General features: G+C 45.4%; 2 protein-coding genes across 3 annotated transcripts in view; one reads left to right on the forward strand and one right to left on the reverse strand.

Moving 5' to 3' along the window:
• Positions 1-15,155, reverse strand: part of LOC116581452 — a 28,270-nt gene that overhangs the window by 11,171 nt on the left and 1,944 nt on the right. The window lies entirely within an intron of this gene.
• Positions 116-13,549, forward strand: MEFV (MEFV innate immuity regulator, pyrin). Of its 2 annotated transcripts, none has more exons than XM_032327918.1 (10): positions 116-438; positions 2,966-3,799; positions 5,397-5,779; positions 6,210-6,305; positions 9,160-9,390; positions 9,769-9,791; positions 11,614-11,729; positions 11,909-11,941; positions 12,296-12,328; positions 12,491-13,549. In XM_032327918.1, exons 1-10 carry the CDS (start codon positions 165-167, stop codon positions 13,042-13,044), a joined length of 2,577 nt encoding a protein of 858 aa, XP_032183809.1. In that variant the 5' UTR covers positions 116-164; the 3' UTR covers positions 13,045-13,549. The 2 variants fall into 2 exon arrangements, with proteins under 2 accessions (XP_032183809.1, XP_032183810.1); XM_032327919.1 differs by having other exon boundaries at positions 5,424-5,779.

A 15,155-nucleotide genomic window follows, 5' to 3' on the forward strand; every position in this document is an offset into this window, starting at 1 on the left:
GGGAACAAACAAATGATGACACTCATAGCTCAGTTCCTCCACTGTGCAGAGCATTTCCTGTGCCTTTTCCGCTATTTCACAAGTGGCTTCTTTTTACCCATCCTCTGGGTTCCAGGGCAGAGATTGTTTCAGACAGCTGGCTCTGGCCTCTCCTGGTCAACAGCATGATCAAGACGCCCAGTGACCATCTACTGGACTCCTTGGAGGAGCTGGGAGACAATGACTTTGAGAAGTTCAAGTTTAAGCTGAGCATCAGCCTGGAGAAGGATCACTCCCGGATCCCCTGGGGCCACCTCCAGAATGCCAAACCTGTGAAGCTGGCCACTCTGATGATCACCCACTATGGGGAAGAGAATGCTGCGAGGCTGACCCTGCAAGTCCTGAGGGCCATGAACCAGAACCTCCTGGCAGAGAAGCTTAACAGGGTGATTGGCCCAGGTAAGCAGGCCCCATGCCCCATTCCTCTCCCCGTGTGTCTGCTGGCTATTCATGGGGTAGAAGGTGCGAGAGGGAACTTGTGTTTAGGCCAATGTGCTGTGACTTGGGGTTAGGAGTCCCAGGTCTACCATGACCCCAGGGACTCTGGTTGAGCAAGTTCTTTGTGCTGCTTAGGTCTTTGGAGCTGGTTTATTATAGCTAAGGCTCCTGATGGCTTTTAAAAAGGGCAAGGAAGGGGGGGCGGGGAGTGTTGGGAGTGGGAGGCTGAGATTCTCACTGCAGGGTGGAATCAGGAGAGGCGGGAGTTAGATGCCTGGTCTTAAAGGGGCCCTAACTTCATTGTGACTAACCCCTATGTACAGACCAGTATCTTCAGGAGAGAAAAAAAAAGGGGGGGCTTGCTAACTGACCATATCAGCAGGGTCAACAGGTAATGTTCACATTGAAATCCACTTATTTTCAGTTTTGAGCTCTTCTTTGACACATTTCACAAAGGTATTCTAAAATTCCCAATTCTTTTCCTTTCTTTCATCTTTTCTCTTTCCTTGTTTTTCTTCCTTCTTCTCCTCCTTGTTCTTCTATTCCTATTTTGCTGTAACTTTCTGATTTTATCACACTCTGATCAACGAGTATGGCCTACTGGATTTTTGCTTTCAAAGAATTTTTATTATTTGAGATGTGGGGGCAAATATGTAATGGGCTTAAAAAGTATTGGTTAGTGTTTGAGTATTTCTTCTACTTCTAGACTTTGAGGACACGTTAGAAATGCTTTCCATGTATTTTTCTGGAGTAGAATGTTTAAATAACATAAAAGTTCTCCACTCTTTGAAAGACTGATAGGAAAAAAAAATGAAAGACTGATAGGACAAAACCATGATCTCAGTCCAGTGTGATTTGATGAGTAGAATTTCATGTTATAAAACCTGGTTATTAGGACGCCTGGGTGGCTCAGTGCATTAAAGCCTCTGCCTTCAGCTCAGGTCATGATCCCAGGGTCCTGGGATTGAGCCCCACATCAGGCTCTCTGCTCAGCAGGGAGCCTGCTTCCTCCTCTCTCTCTGCCTACTTGTGATATCTCTCTCTGTGTCAAATAAATAAATAAAATCTTTTAAATAAATAAATAAACAAGCTGGGTTATTAGCATCTTCAGGGCTTTCCCATTTGTTCTTGAGCCAGTTTGAGGAACTTACATTTTCCCAGGAAGCCAAGTGTTTGCAACAGCAAAGTGTTTTAAACAGCTCTGAAGCAATTTTAGTAAGAGCCTCTTCTACCAAAAATTAAAGGGCTGATTACAGGATATCTTCTTTTATTCGTTAGAGTAGTGGTTTTCAAGTTTCATCCAAGGAAGATAATTCAGGGATTCTTTAGAATGTTAACAAATACTTAATCCAAATTTTATTAACTTTTCTAACTTATAAAACCAACAAATGCATATTAAAATGTGTCATTAATAAAATTTTGAAATTCTAGAGGCCACCAGGGTAATAGTTCGTGCTGTCCTTGAACTCCTTTTTATGTAGTCCTTGGAATTAAGCCTTTACTATCATTTCTGTTTAATGAAACCATATCCTGAAACTTCAAAGCAAGCTGTTTTTTTTTTTTTAATTTTATTTATTTGACAGAGAGACAGAGATCACAAGTAGGCAGAGAGGCAGGCAGAGAGAGATGGAGAAGCAGGCTCTCCGCTCAGCAGAGAGCCCGATGCAGGGCTCAATCCCAGGACCCCAGGATCATGACCCAAACCGAAGGCAGAAGCTGAACCCACTGAGCCACCCAGGCGCCCCGAAAGCAAGCTGTTTTAAAAACAACAACAACAACAACAACAACACAGGGGCACCTGGTTGGTTCAGTCGGTTGAGGAACTGCCTTCAGCTCAGGTCGTGACCCAGGAGTCCCGGGACTGAGTCCCATGTCAGGTTCCCTGCTCAGCGGGGAGTCTGCTTCACCTTATGACCCTCCCCCTTCTCATGCTCTCTCTCTCACTCTCTCTCTCTCAAACAAATAAAATCTTTTTAAAAAACCACCATTTCCACTTACTTACCTGTCTGTTAAGATTTTTTTCATGTTGTGAAACCATAGAATAAAACAGAAGTCAATTAGTTTCTGAAGTTTTAACTGTCCTTCAAAATCTGTTTTCAAATTTTTATGCCAAATACCTTAATTCTTCTTATTGATGGGTTTTATAAGAGAATTTTACACACCTATAATCACACACACATTAATACCAGTAAACCAGGGGGGATATTTATTTTACAAATTAAGAATTTTGTGTAAGACTTATATTGGAAACCAGCTCTCCTGCCAAAGAAGTTTGAAAAGCACTATTTGAGAAATATATAGCAAATAATTAGCATTTTATTATTTTTATCTTTTTTTTAGCATTTTATTATTTAATGGTAATTGTTGTTGCCTAGAACATTCTGAACTTGTCATTTCTGAAAGGATTTTTCCTTCTCTCCCTTCTCTCTCAACCCCTAGCCCTGAGCACTGCACAATTTCATGCCTTGTCATCCTGTTCTCTTTGCAGAGCTTCTGATACAAGCAAGTGGCACTGATGGTTCAGCAATGTCTTGTTCCTCTGGGGAGAATAAGCCCAAAGGTCTGAAGATACCAGATGGCCTGAAAGGTGACAGGCAGCGGCAAAATGGTGATGGGGCCCCTGGCCTGCCATCCAGCCAGCAGGAGGCCGGAAGGGGGCCCCAGAAGAAGCCTCCGGGCAAACAGAGAGATCAGAAGAGTTCTGAGGGCCTGGATATGCTGCGCAAGTCAAGGCCCAGGAGCATGACTCTGGGTGCCAGGAGAAGCCCACTCCCTAGCAAACCACAGGGGGAGAAGGGGAGTCCTAGTGCCAGGCTACCCAGGAATGCCAACTCTTTAGGACGGCTCCAAGAACTTGACTCCGGGTCGCATACTGGGTCCCTAGGAAGAATAAAACCCAAGATCTCTGAAGGACATTTACCTTCAGGGCAGAAGCGACCCAGAAGTCTTGAACTTAACATCTTTCTGGGAGAGAGAGAAACTCCCAAACCAGAAACTCTTCTCTCTCAAGATAAAATGAGAAGTGATCATCCAGACTCAGCAGCCGCCCCCAGTGAAGTGGCCACTCTGGATGTAGGTGCTACCGTGGCTCCAGAGAAAGGCTCCAGGAATCCAGAACATTCCATGATTTCGAAGGGGGGAGTATTCAGGAATACACTTTCCACTGCATCACTGTCTGGAGACCAGATGACCTGGGAGCATCCAGAATCCACAGGACCCTCAAAGAAAAATGGAATTGAGGGTCAAGAACCCCCTGAGGCCTTGAGGGAGATGGTAGGCAGTGAACTCCATTACTCTTCAGGTCTGGAAGTCCCTTCTTCAGGTAAGAAAGGACCCCAGAACTCAGAAGATCTGACATCCTTAGGAAGGGTGACCTGTGCAGGTGTTCCCCCACAAACCTTTTATCCCCACTGTATTTATGTCACAAGATCCCTGAGTGCCCCCCTGGGATCCCCAACCCATAGAGAATCTGAGGTAGGCTGTGAATCCTGAAAAATAAATGCACGTATGCACATCATCATAAAATGCTGCATCAAAGTTCAAGTTCTTAGACATTTTGAAATCCTTTAGAATGCCAAGTCAGTCATGGACCCCAGCTTGAGCCTCTGGGAAAGACTAGGTAAAAATACCCGCTTCTCACAATGACCCCATGGCTGTATGTCATGAGGCTAAGAGTCTGCCATTCACCTCTCTGGGCAGGGAGGTGAGCTATTGGCTAAAATCCTAAATCTCTTTTACTAAGGAGGCAGAAATTGGGATTATGTTGGGTTGTGGGTAATAGAAATGTCAAAATAGCACTAATTGAAACAAGACAGAAGTTTCTTTCTTCTTTACATAAATAACGTGGATGGCTCAGAACAGATAAGGTACTCCATGGGTGAGGAACCAAGGCTCCTGCTGTTTTTCTGCTCCACCAAGTTTGCTTTCAAACTCATGGTCTCAGAGGGTGGCATCCTCATTTCAAGCACCAGGATGGAAGGACAAAGGAGAAGAGTATAAGCTTAGGGAAAGTTTCCAGAAGTTTCTAGAAGCTGCTCGTGATGCCTTCATTTATATCCCTTTGGCCTGAATGTAGTCAAATAGCCATACCTAACTGCAAGAAATGGGGTCTTTGTTGGGGGGGGAGCAGCAATCAATTCTATCGCAAGGAAAGGAGGGGAGAATGGTTACTACGGGGCCCTCCCACAGTCTCACTTACAGATGTGATATGAATTCCTGGGATCTTGTGAGAGGCGGTGGGAGGGGACTAATGAATTGAGTATGTTTCTGTTTCTTCTTGTACCTCCTGTCATTTCTGCTTTATGAAGTTGTGCTATGGTCCTAGGGCACAGCTGGTTGTAGCTCTCTGTCATCATGTTGGGTTTATACCCTTCAGCCTTATAAAGTCAAGTCCCTTTCCCTACTTCCATTGAATTCTTCCTGCACAGGGATGTGAAGAGAGGTCCCTCTGGTTCTCTCATTCAACACACACTTCTCACATCCTTACCATGTGCCAGGACCTCTGCTAGGGGTCAGGCTATGAGTGAATCACTGTCCCCAGGGGGTCTCTCATTCGGGTCATGAGAAGCCTGGATGGTGGTTTTATGTGGCAAAGCAAACACTGGTCAGAATGTCACATTACCTTTATATCACCTGCTACATCCATATATGTATAGGAGGAAAGCATGGAATTTATAACAAAAGGCCTTTTATTTTAAGATAATTATCCAGGAATTCCAAGTCTCGGGACTGTCATAAGCCCTTAGCCCTCAAGTCCACTGGGTAGTCTGCCGCCTTGCTGGAGCAAAGTCAGGGGAGGACAAGCTGGAAGTGGCCACAGTCTAACCAGGAATTTGTGTGTCCCAAGCACGGGTTCGCTGTCACTCTCTGCTGTCCTTTGTAAGCACCCCTTCATAACGTTCTGGGTTTGTCACACTCAGGAAATTCTTCCACTGCCATGTCTCCAGGGAAGCCACAGGATGAGGCTGTATATCCCCCTGGCCGTGCCCAGGAAAGAGATGACTCCTGCAGATACTCCATTGCTTCTAGGGAACCCAAGACCTCAGGCAAGTGCTCATCCAGCAGCCTCGTGCACCTGGCCTCACTCACAGTAAATAACTCCGAAGACTACAAGCAGCAAGAAGGCTTGCACATGGCCACTTTGAGCCCCAAGTCCCTACCACAGTGTGAGCGACACATGAAGCAGGTCCAGCTGCTCTTTTGTGAGGACCACAGGGAGCCTATCTGTCTCATCTGCAGTCTGAGTCAGGAGCATCGAGGCCACCAGGTGCGCCCCATCGAGGAGGCTGCCCTGGAATACAAGGTAGGTCTTCTTGGGGGTTGGGAGGGGAGAGGCTTTTAAAAGTCCGGGCTACTTTATTTCCCAACCCTGGGATGTTGGTGCATTAGTCAGCATTCTTCGGCCGTAAGTAGCAAAAACACAATACAAGCCAGATCAGCAAAGAGGGAATTTACTGGTTCATGGACCTGAGATCCAAGGGCACTAGCTTCAGTTATGGCCGAATCCAGGTGCCCACATGACATTAAGAATCTCTCTCTCTCACCACTTCTTGGATATGCTTCCCCTGGAGTGATGGATTCATCCCTTTCCTGGGCCCCCTCCCTATGCTCTTGGCTGCAGCAAATTCTGCTAAAGCAGCAAAATCTCCTAAAGCAGATTTTCCCCTCTAGAGTTGGCCCAACTAAAGATGGCAGAGGCCAAGTTTAGGCTTCAACAAGTGCCTCTTTTTCAGGAGCAAATTCAAAAGCAGCTGGAGCATCTGAAGGCGTTGAGAAAATCTGGAGAGGAACAGAGATCTCAGGGGGATAAGAAGACTGCAAAATTGCTGGTAAGGGCAGGGGTGTTCTATGGCCAATCCTTGCCTGAGTTCACCCCCGCAAAAGGAGGGAGGGCACCAAAAGTGGGCAGGGGAGTCCCCAAAGTATATTGTCTCATAGGGAAGCAGAACTGATCACCTGTTTAGAATCACCTGCTTTTGAGGGGGCAGAGGGGTAACAGGAGTCCAAGGATGAGCTCGTCCCTGGACAGGGAGACCAATACCCAGCAGGAAAGGAAATCTCCAAGGAGACTGTGCTTTCTCATATTCACCACAAAATGGTTTAGAGAAATTAACACCAGTGGCTGTCAGTGAGGGGTGGGATTGAGGAAATGGGAAAATAAACTTTCCCATTTTAAATACTCCTTTGTATTGTTTTTATAATTGTCCTTTTCAGTTTTTTTTAAACCATATGGGTTTTTAAAATTCAAATGGTTAGACATTTTCTTTTAAACTGTCATTTTGTGATGCCACGGATTTCAATAAATACACTTGTTGGTCTTCCGCTATTGAACCTGGACACACAAGTTGCTTCCATTTTCCCTGCAAGCAAATTCAATTATCCCAAACAGCCTTAATTTGTCTGACCCCTTCTGTTGGCCAGATCCCATCTCCCACACCACAATGGGAAAAAGGCAAAGATAACAAAGGGCAGGAATGGGGGTGGGCATGGCATTGGCCCAGGTGTCTAACTTTTGCAAAAACTCATGAAGTGTAGTAAAAGAAAACCCCTTTCTGGGGTGCATGAGTGGCTCAGTCAGTTAAAACTGACCTGATTTCAGCTCAGGTCATGATCTCAGGATCGTGAGATCAGGCCCACATTGAGCTCCATGCTGGGTGTAGAGTCTGCTTAAGATTCTCTCTCTCCTTCTGTCCTTCCCCTCGTCACCTTCCCCACCCCACTCACCAGCTCTTTCTCTCTCTCTCTCTCTCTTCTGTCTAAAAAAGAAGAAAAGAAAACCCCTTTCTTATAATACCATGTGGCTTGGAACTTGTGGGTAAAGCAGAGGTCAGGGATGCCTCCCACCATGAAGATGAGGCAGAAGCCTGGGCCACAGGGCAACTCAGGGAGATAAGAAGGTCTGGTCTTCCCTTAAGACACTCGCCATAACATGAGCCCCCAAGAAAAGGTGATGCTGTTTTCAAGACTTCTACTCCTCCTCCTTCTTTCAATAGTCAAAATACATATATAATTTTTTTAATCATATGGAAGGGGTGGGAAACTCTTTTTTACAGCACAATGACAGCTAATACAAGTATGGAAGGATGGTTATGGGGTGCCTGGCTACCTCAGTCAGAGATTATATGACTCTTGATCGCAGAGGCCTGAGTTCAAGCCCTGTGATGGGGGCAGAGATTACTTAAATCAATCAATCAATAAAAACTTCTCAATACTTCAAAAAAGAAATTCTCCACTATACGAACACCAATATAACAATCAACACCAACAAAGATCGTCAACAGATGCTAAAATTTTTAGCAGAAGTTCGTAAGAGAAAAAGATATGGACATCCTCTCAAAGTACCACCCCTTGGATTACTCATTAATTATAAAGGAAATAATACATATTTATACTGAAGAGGTGAGGCAGACCCCTCTTCAACCAAGTGACTGATCCCTGAATAACAGTCATGGACAAATTGGACACTATTTGCCTCCCCGTGGGACGTGTTAGGGAGCCCAGAGCATTAAAAATACAGTATTCCTGTCTAAGATACTGAACCTGAATTTAATCATGAGCAAAATTATCAGACAATTTTAGAACACAGGCCATTGAACATGACAACTGATCTGTCCTCTTTAAGGAAAAAAAAAAAGCCAATGTTAGCATCCTTAACAACAAAAGGTAAGGAAACATTTTTGGTTCAAAAGGACTAAAGAACTCAAAATGATGAGATCTCTCAAGTCCAGTCTTAGAAGATTTGAAGGGACTTCTCCCTCCATAGAGGAAGGAGAAGGCTCTCTAGAGCCTCTCCACCTTTCCACAGAAGCTCTTGATAGAACACGGACCTACGTGTGATGGCAGTAGAAGTCAAGTTCAGTTACATTCACTAGGTGGACTGACTGCCTTCATTCAGAGCCACATTGAGGACGTTCTGCATGCCAGCACTTTGGTGGGGAGTAGAGACAAGTCTCCCTCCTGGACACTTTGGTGGCTATAACTTTGTCCATTTACAACCCCAGGCATATGTCATCCTCACACTGGCTTTCAAGGAAGGAAAAAAATGACATCAGATATCTTAGTGTCCTGTGTCTGCCTTAACAGAGTACCGAAGACTGAATGGCTTAAACCACAGAAATGTATTCTCTCCAGTTCTGTAGGCCAGAAGTCCACAGTCAAGACATCAGCAGGACTGGTTCCTTCTGAGGGCTGTGAAGGAGAGACATCTTCCAGGACTCTACCCTCAGCTGGTTGATGTCATCTTTTCCCTCCCTCAGCTGGCTGATGTCATCTTTTCCCTGTCTCTTCGCATGCTGTTTTCCCTGCGTCTCTGTCCCAACTTCCCCACTCTAATGGCCACTCCAGTATGCCTCACCTTACCTAATTACATCCGCAATGATGTTATTTCCAAATAAGATCATATTCTTTAGATCCTAGAGGTTAGGACTTTAACATAAATTTTGGAGGGGATACAAATCAACTCAGAATACTAGGTTTTAGGGAATTTTACAAGAGCCAGCCCCTGCCACCCTCAGTCTGTTCGGGAAGGTTCTGGCCCATTTTGTCTCCTTCTCTGAAATCCAGTCCTCCAAGAAGCTGAGGGATCCAGCCTCTTACCTGCCTGCAGGAGGTGGGCTTCTAGGGATTCCTTGGGCGCACCCATCCAGCACACTGCACAGACACCTACACCTTTCTGTTCCTCAGAAACAAACTGAAACTCAGAAGCAGAGACTCCGGCACCAGTTGGAGCAGCTGTACCATCATCTGCAGCAGCAAGAGAAGCTCTTTGTGGCCTCATTAGAGGATCTGAGCCAGACCATTGGCCAGGTCAGGGAGAAATACAGCACCCAAGTGTCCAGAGACATTGCGCATCTTGACAAGCTGATCGGGGACCTGGAGGCCAAGCAGTCTCAGCCAGAATGGCAGCTCATGCAGGTGAGTGTGGCTGGCTTTCCCCTGCCCAGTGTGCCCAGTAGGATGACATGGGCTCCCAGCACTGCCATTAGCTCTGCCCAAGTCAGTACGAGACAAAGGTCTTGTGACCAGACCCCTCTGATGACCTCTCAGGAGCCCAGGGTGGCCCCAGCTTTCAAAGGGATCCCCTGGCATCTCCCAGAAGAGAAGAGCAGGGTTTGGGCACAGTTCTGTTGCAAGCCCCACCAGGCTGCCACTTCGGGTGATGAAACTTAGAATGGGGGAGAGGTGCCCGGGTTTTGTTGACACCCCAGAGCGGAAAGACCAGGAGGAAAGACCAGGAGTCAGCGCAGCCCCTAGGAGACTGATAATGGAGAGCTTCCCTCTTTTCTCTCCTAGGACATCGGAGTCACCCTGCACAGGTACCGAGAGGTCCCCTCATGTTCCCTTGGGTATCCTGCAGGAAGCAGTGGGGGAGGCATCCCTAGGAGGGAGATGCTCCCAACCCCGGGTGTGTGACTCCTCCTGGTCTCCTCCTATCTCCTGCAGCTTCCTAAGTGCTTTCTGGATTTGCGTAGGGAAAATGGGAGTGTGATCAGGAGAGAGAGCATGGGTCAAAGACAGCAAAGAATGAACACAGCCTATCGTGCTAATGATGTTTCCTAAGAAATCTTCCTAAGGATTGCAGTTTGCCTCATGAAAACTGTTCCTGCAGAAGTGCCTCCCTCCCTGAGACCACAAATGTTTATGGTCTCAGGGAGGGAAGGACTGTCTAGGAGTGGAGATGCTAAGCCCAGACTGGGGAAGGAAGGGGAGGGAAGGGAGGAGGCTGGACATTACAGTCACTTCAGGAGCTTTACAAAATCCTGACATCCAGGCTCTGGCACACAAATTAAATCCAGATCTTCAAGAGTGTAAAAGCATAAATTCAAGAGCATATATTTTTTCTCTTTTTTGGCGGTAAAATACATATAAAATGAAATGTACCACTCTGACCATTTCTAAACATGCAGTTCCTTGCCATTAAGTACATCCCTATTGTCGTGCAAGCACCACCACCACCATCTGAAGCATGTTCTCATCCTCCCAAATGGGAGCTTCGTACCATTAAAACATAACTCCCTATACTGCCGCCTCACCCAGCCCCTGGCAACCACCATTCTACGTCCTGTCTTTATGAATTTGACTGCTCTAATTGCTTTATATAAGTGGAATCATACAGTATTTGTGCTTTTGTGTCTGGCTTATTTCGTAATGTCTTCAAGGTTTGTCCATATTGTAAAATGTGTCAGAATTTCATCCCTTTATAAGGCGGCTGAGTAATATTCTACTGTATGTGTACGCCAAAATTTGTTTATCCTTTCGTCTATCAATGGACACTTGGGTTGTTTCCACCTTTTGGCTATTGTGAATAATGCTGCTATGAATACCGCTGTACATCTATCTGTTTGAGTCTCTGCTTTCAATCCTTTGGGGCAAATACTTAGAAGTGAAATTGACGTGTCATATGGTAACTCTAAGTTTAGTTTTTTGAGGAACCACTATACTATTTCCCACAGTGTCTGTACCACTTTATGTCCCTAGCACCAATGCACAAGAGTCCCAATTTTTCCACATCCTTGCTAACACCTGTCATTTTCAGTTTTTCAAAACAATAATAACCATCCTAATGAGTCATAGCCCATTGTGGTTTTCTTATTTACTATTATTTTTATTTCAACAGAAAAGGACTAAAGAAGTATAATTAATTTGACTAGATAATTCTGGGCTGAGCATTTCAATATTAACACCATTTTAAGGCCATTATTAAAACTCACTGTGGTTTTTTTTTTTTTAAGATTTTATTCAATTTGACAGAGAGAAATCACAAGTAGTCAGAGAGGCAGGCGTAGAGAGAGAGAGAGGGAAGCAGGCTCCCTGCCGAGCAGAGAGCCCGATGCGGGACTCGATCCCAGGACCCTGAGATCATGACCTGAGCCGAAGGCAGCGGCTTAACCCACTGAGCCACCCAGGCGCCCAAAACTCACTGTGGTTTTGATATCAGTGGTTTTTATAACTCCTTAGGTGATGCCAATCTGTGGCCAAAGTTGAGAACCAAAAACTCAGAGTCCAGGGAGGACTTTCTTTGCCAAGCCCAAGTGGGCTGGGTGTCCCCTGTGGACTCTACACCTTACTTCCACCTCATGGGAACTTGGGCTACCCCATGCACCAGCGGCTCTCTGGCCAACAGTCTTTTGTCTCTAGGGTCAAGATAGCGACTGTTCCTAAGCCATGGTACACTCCTCCAGAGGTGGAGAAAAAGATCCACTTGATCTACCAGAAATCAGAGTTTATGGAGAAGAGCATGAAGTCTTTCTGGGGTAGGTGGGCTTGGGGGAAATGGGGAAGCACCTGCTTGCTTCCTCTCTGATGTCCATGTAGCCCAGACCCCTCTGACATCCCTTTTCCAAATCCCATGGCCTTTCTGATGCCATCTTCAGCTTCTTCCTGATCTAACCCTAGCTGGGGAACCTAACTCAAGCTCCCTTTCTTCTTTCAGAAACCCTGCGTTCAGAAATGGACATCTTCAATGGTGAGTATAGCGAAGGCAGAATGTGCTTGCTGTGGGTTACTGTCATATTCCCTGTGCTCTTGATTTCTGGGCATTATTCAGAAGAGAGAATAACACCTGTAACAAAGGCAGAAGAAAGCCTTCATAGGCTCTGTGCTGGACTTGGGATCTGGGTCAACTCGTCAGACCACAGAGTCACCAAGGCAGGCTATAGGGTCCAGGAGAATGGGGTTAATCCAAGGAGAGGAAACAAGGTCCTGAGCTGGGGTAGGGGTCCTTGTCTTTCCTCGTTGTGATGACCAGGGTACATTCAGACTCTCTGAACTGGGACACTCAGGTTTCACCGCACCCCTCCCCTCTTCTTTTTCTCTGTAGTTCCAGAACTGATTTGCGCTCAGGCACATGCTGGTAAGTGTCCAGACTAAGGCAAGTGGACTTCACCTACTGGGTCCCTGTGCAGACCTCCAGTGTGTTCCAGAAGAATGTCCCTAATGTGCCCTGGAGGTGGGGAGAACCCTGTGGGTGTACTGTCCATGGACCCCCAACAAGGTATTCTAATTCTTTCTGCAGTTAATGTGATTCTGGACACAGAAACTGCCCACCCCAACCTCATCTTCTCTAATAACCTGAAGAGCGTAAGACTTGGAAACAAGTGGAATCGTCTGCCTGACAATCCAGAAAGATTTGATAGTTGCACCATTGCCCTAGGCCTTCCAAGCTTCCTCTCTGGCCGCCATTACTGGGAAGTGGAGGTGGGAAACAAGACAGGGTGGATCCTGGGCATCTGCAAGGCATCCGCAAGCAGGAAAGGGACCATGACGCTGTCAGCCAACAATGGCTACTGGGTGGTGATGATGATGAAGCGAAATGAGTACCAGGTGTCCACCATTCCCCCAACACGCCTGCAGATAAGGGAAGCCCCCAAACGTGTGGGCATCTTCCTGGACTACATGGCTGGAGACATTTCCTTTTACAATGTAACATACAAATCCCTCATATACACATTCACCAGCTTCTCTTTTTCTGGGGCCCTTCAGCCTATGTTCAGCCCGGGAATACATGATGGAGGGAAGAACATGGATCCTCTGACCATCTGCCCCATGGCTGACCAGAGGCCTCAATGAATGCCCAACACTTTGCATCTCTCTTCCGGCTCCCAGCCTTGTATCTTGAATCTGTACACTCAACTGTCATTATTGAATGCCTACTGGGTTCCAGCTGCTGTGGTAATGTAACAAGAGAAGAGTGCCTGTGCCCAAAGAGCCTATGGAATGGGAGCAGAAATAAGCTGAGAACCCAAATATTGGTAAATAAAGGGTGAAGAGAACATGTGCTGATGACACCTAAGAGGAAGAAGTACATGGCTGTAGCTTAATAAATCCTTGTATGAATTAGTACCCTGAGATGTCACTAAGGCAGAGAGCTCACCCTCATTTTGCCCCAGAGCTCTATGGCAAGGATGTGTCCCCTCATTCTATCCTCCTATCCTCTTCCTTGAGGACTTGGAAAGCTGAGAAACAAAACAAGCAGACTGGACTATTATATTTTTGTACCTGGATTAATGAATTACAGATTTTAAGAATATTGGCTAGGCCTCATAAATAAATCAATTATAAAACTTGGTCATAACTGCACTCAGTTTGCACTCAGTTTGTTGTCACTTAGTCAGTCATTGTGAGACTCCATTTCCCTACTGAACGCCGTGAGAAAGATGGAACTGCTATAGTGGGAAAACATTTGACACATGTTTGACACATATTCCCAGTGTCAGGTTTTTTTTTTAAGATTTTATTTATTTATTTGACACAGAGAGAGAGAGAGAGAGATATCACAAGTAGGCAGAGAGGCAGGCAGAGAGAGGGGGAAGCAGGCTCCCTGCTGAGCAGAGAGCCCTATGTGGGGCTCGATTCCAGGACCCTGAGATCATGACTGGAGCTGAAGGCTCAACCCACTGAGCCACCCAGGTGCCCTCCAGTGTCCGGTTTTTGAAAAATTCTGTCCTGATCTATCATCCCCTATGTAAAGAGCTGTAAAGAGAAAGGAGGTAAGGGGATGAAAGAATCAGATGAAGATTAAACACTAAACCCCTCCTACCCCAACTCATCTTTCCATCTGTACCCTAGAGCCTAGACTGGACTCAGCTTCTCCATGATTGTGGTCCTGGTTTCTTCAACCCAGAGCCTTGTTCTACCCACATAATCCATCCTCTGACAGAGATCGTGTGCTCTATCTGCTTAGCTGTTCCTAATTCTTCCTTGCTATAACCCTTCCGTAAACAGCTTCCTGTATTTTTTCCACCATCTCCCCATACACATATTTTTTCCCCCTGTTATTCCTAAAGTGGCTCCAGAATGTGAACTATCTGATAAAACTTGCTACAGGGGGCCATACGATCCTTCAGAAAGATTAAATAATGTTTCATGCCCAAAGCAATGTTTGTCATTTAACATTTTTTGCTTATTGAATACAGATATAATGGGGTTTTACCTATGTTTTAATTTATTTCATTATCTGTTAGTGAGGCTGTGAATTTTCCATGTGGACTTCTACCTTTTGCTTCATTCTATTTGCTATGTGGAATCTAGATATTGAACTTAGTTGTCTTTAGTACTTCTTCAAAAATATTTTATTATTTAATTTTATTTATTTGTCAGAGAAGCAGGCTCCCCGCTAAGCAAGGACCCGATGCAAGACTCAATCCCTGGATCATGAGATCATAACCTGAGCCAAAGGCAGATGCTTAATCCACTGAACCATCCAGGCGCCCCTCAAAAATATTTTACATACTAAACACCAGTATTTGTATGATGAAAATTTCTATCGTGTTTTTTTTTAAATTGAGATTTAATTCACAAACCACAAAATTCACCCCTTTAAAGTGTAGAGTTAAGTGGGTTTTAGCAAATTCACAATTTGGAAATATCACCACTAAATCCAGAACATTTTCCTCACCCCTAAAACAAGCCCTGCATCCACTGGCAGTCACTTGACACTCTCCTCTTCCCCAAATCCCTGGTAACTACTATCCTATTTTTGTCTCTATGGATTTGCCTATTCTGAACATTTCATGCAAGCAGAATCACACAGTATGAGGTCTTCTATGACTGACTCCTTTCACTTGGCATAATGTTTTCGAGCTCCATCCATGTTGCAGCATATACTGTACTCATTCATTTCTTATTCTTATATGGATATATTACATCTTGTTTAGCCACTTATCAGGGTTTTTTAAAGA

The sequence above is a fragment of the Mustela erminea genome, chromosome 20, assembly GCF_009829155.1.
Source record: "Mustela erminea isolate mMusErm1 chromosome 20, mMusErm1.Pri, whole genome shotgun sequence".
Taxonomy (NCBI): domain Eukaryota; kingdom Metazoa; phylum Chordata; class Mammalia; order Carnivora; family Mustelidae; genus Mustela; species Mustela erminea.

What these genes read in the sequence shown, in the direction of transcription:
- MEFV (XM_032327918.1), top strand. Translation starts at nt 165, where the DNA reads ATGATCAAGACGCCCAGTGACCATCTACTGGACTCCTTGGAGGAGCTG. An exon ending in ATCGGAGTCACCCTGCACAG is followed by an intron (nt 9,792 to 11,613) that starts GTACCGAGAGGT and finishes TTTTGTCTCTAG; the next exon opens with GGTCAAGATAGCGACTGTTC. An exon ending in AGAAATGGACATCTTCAATG is followed by an intron (nt 11,942 to 12,295) that starts GTGAGTATAGCG and finishes TTTTCTCTGTAG; the next exon opens with TTCCAGAACTGATTTGCGCT.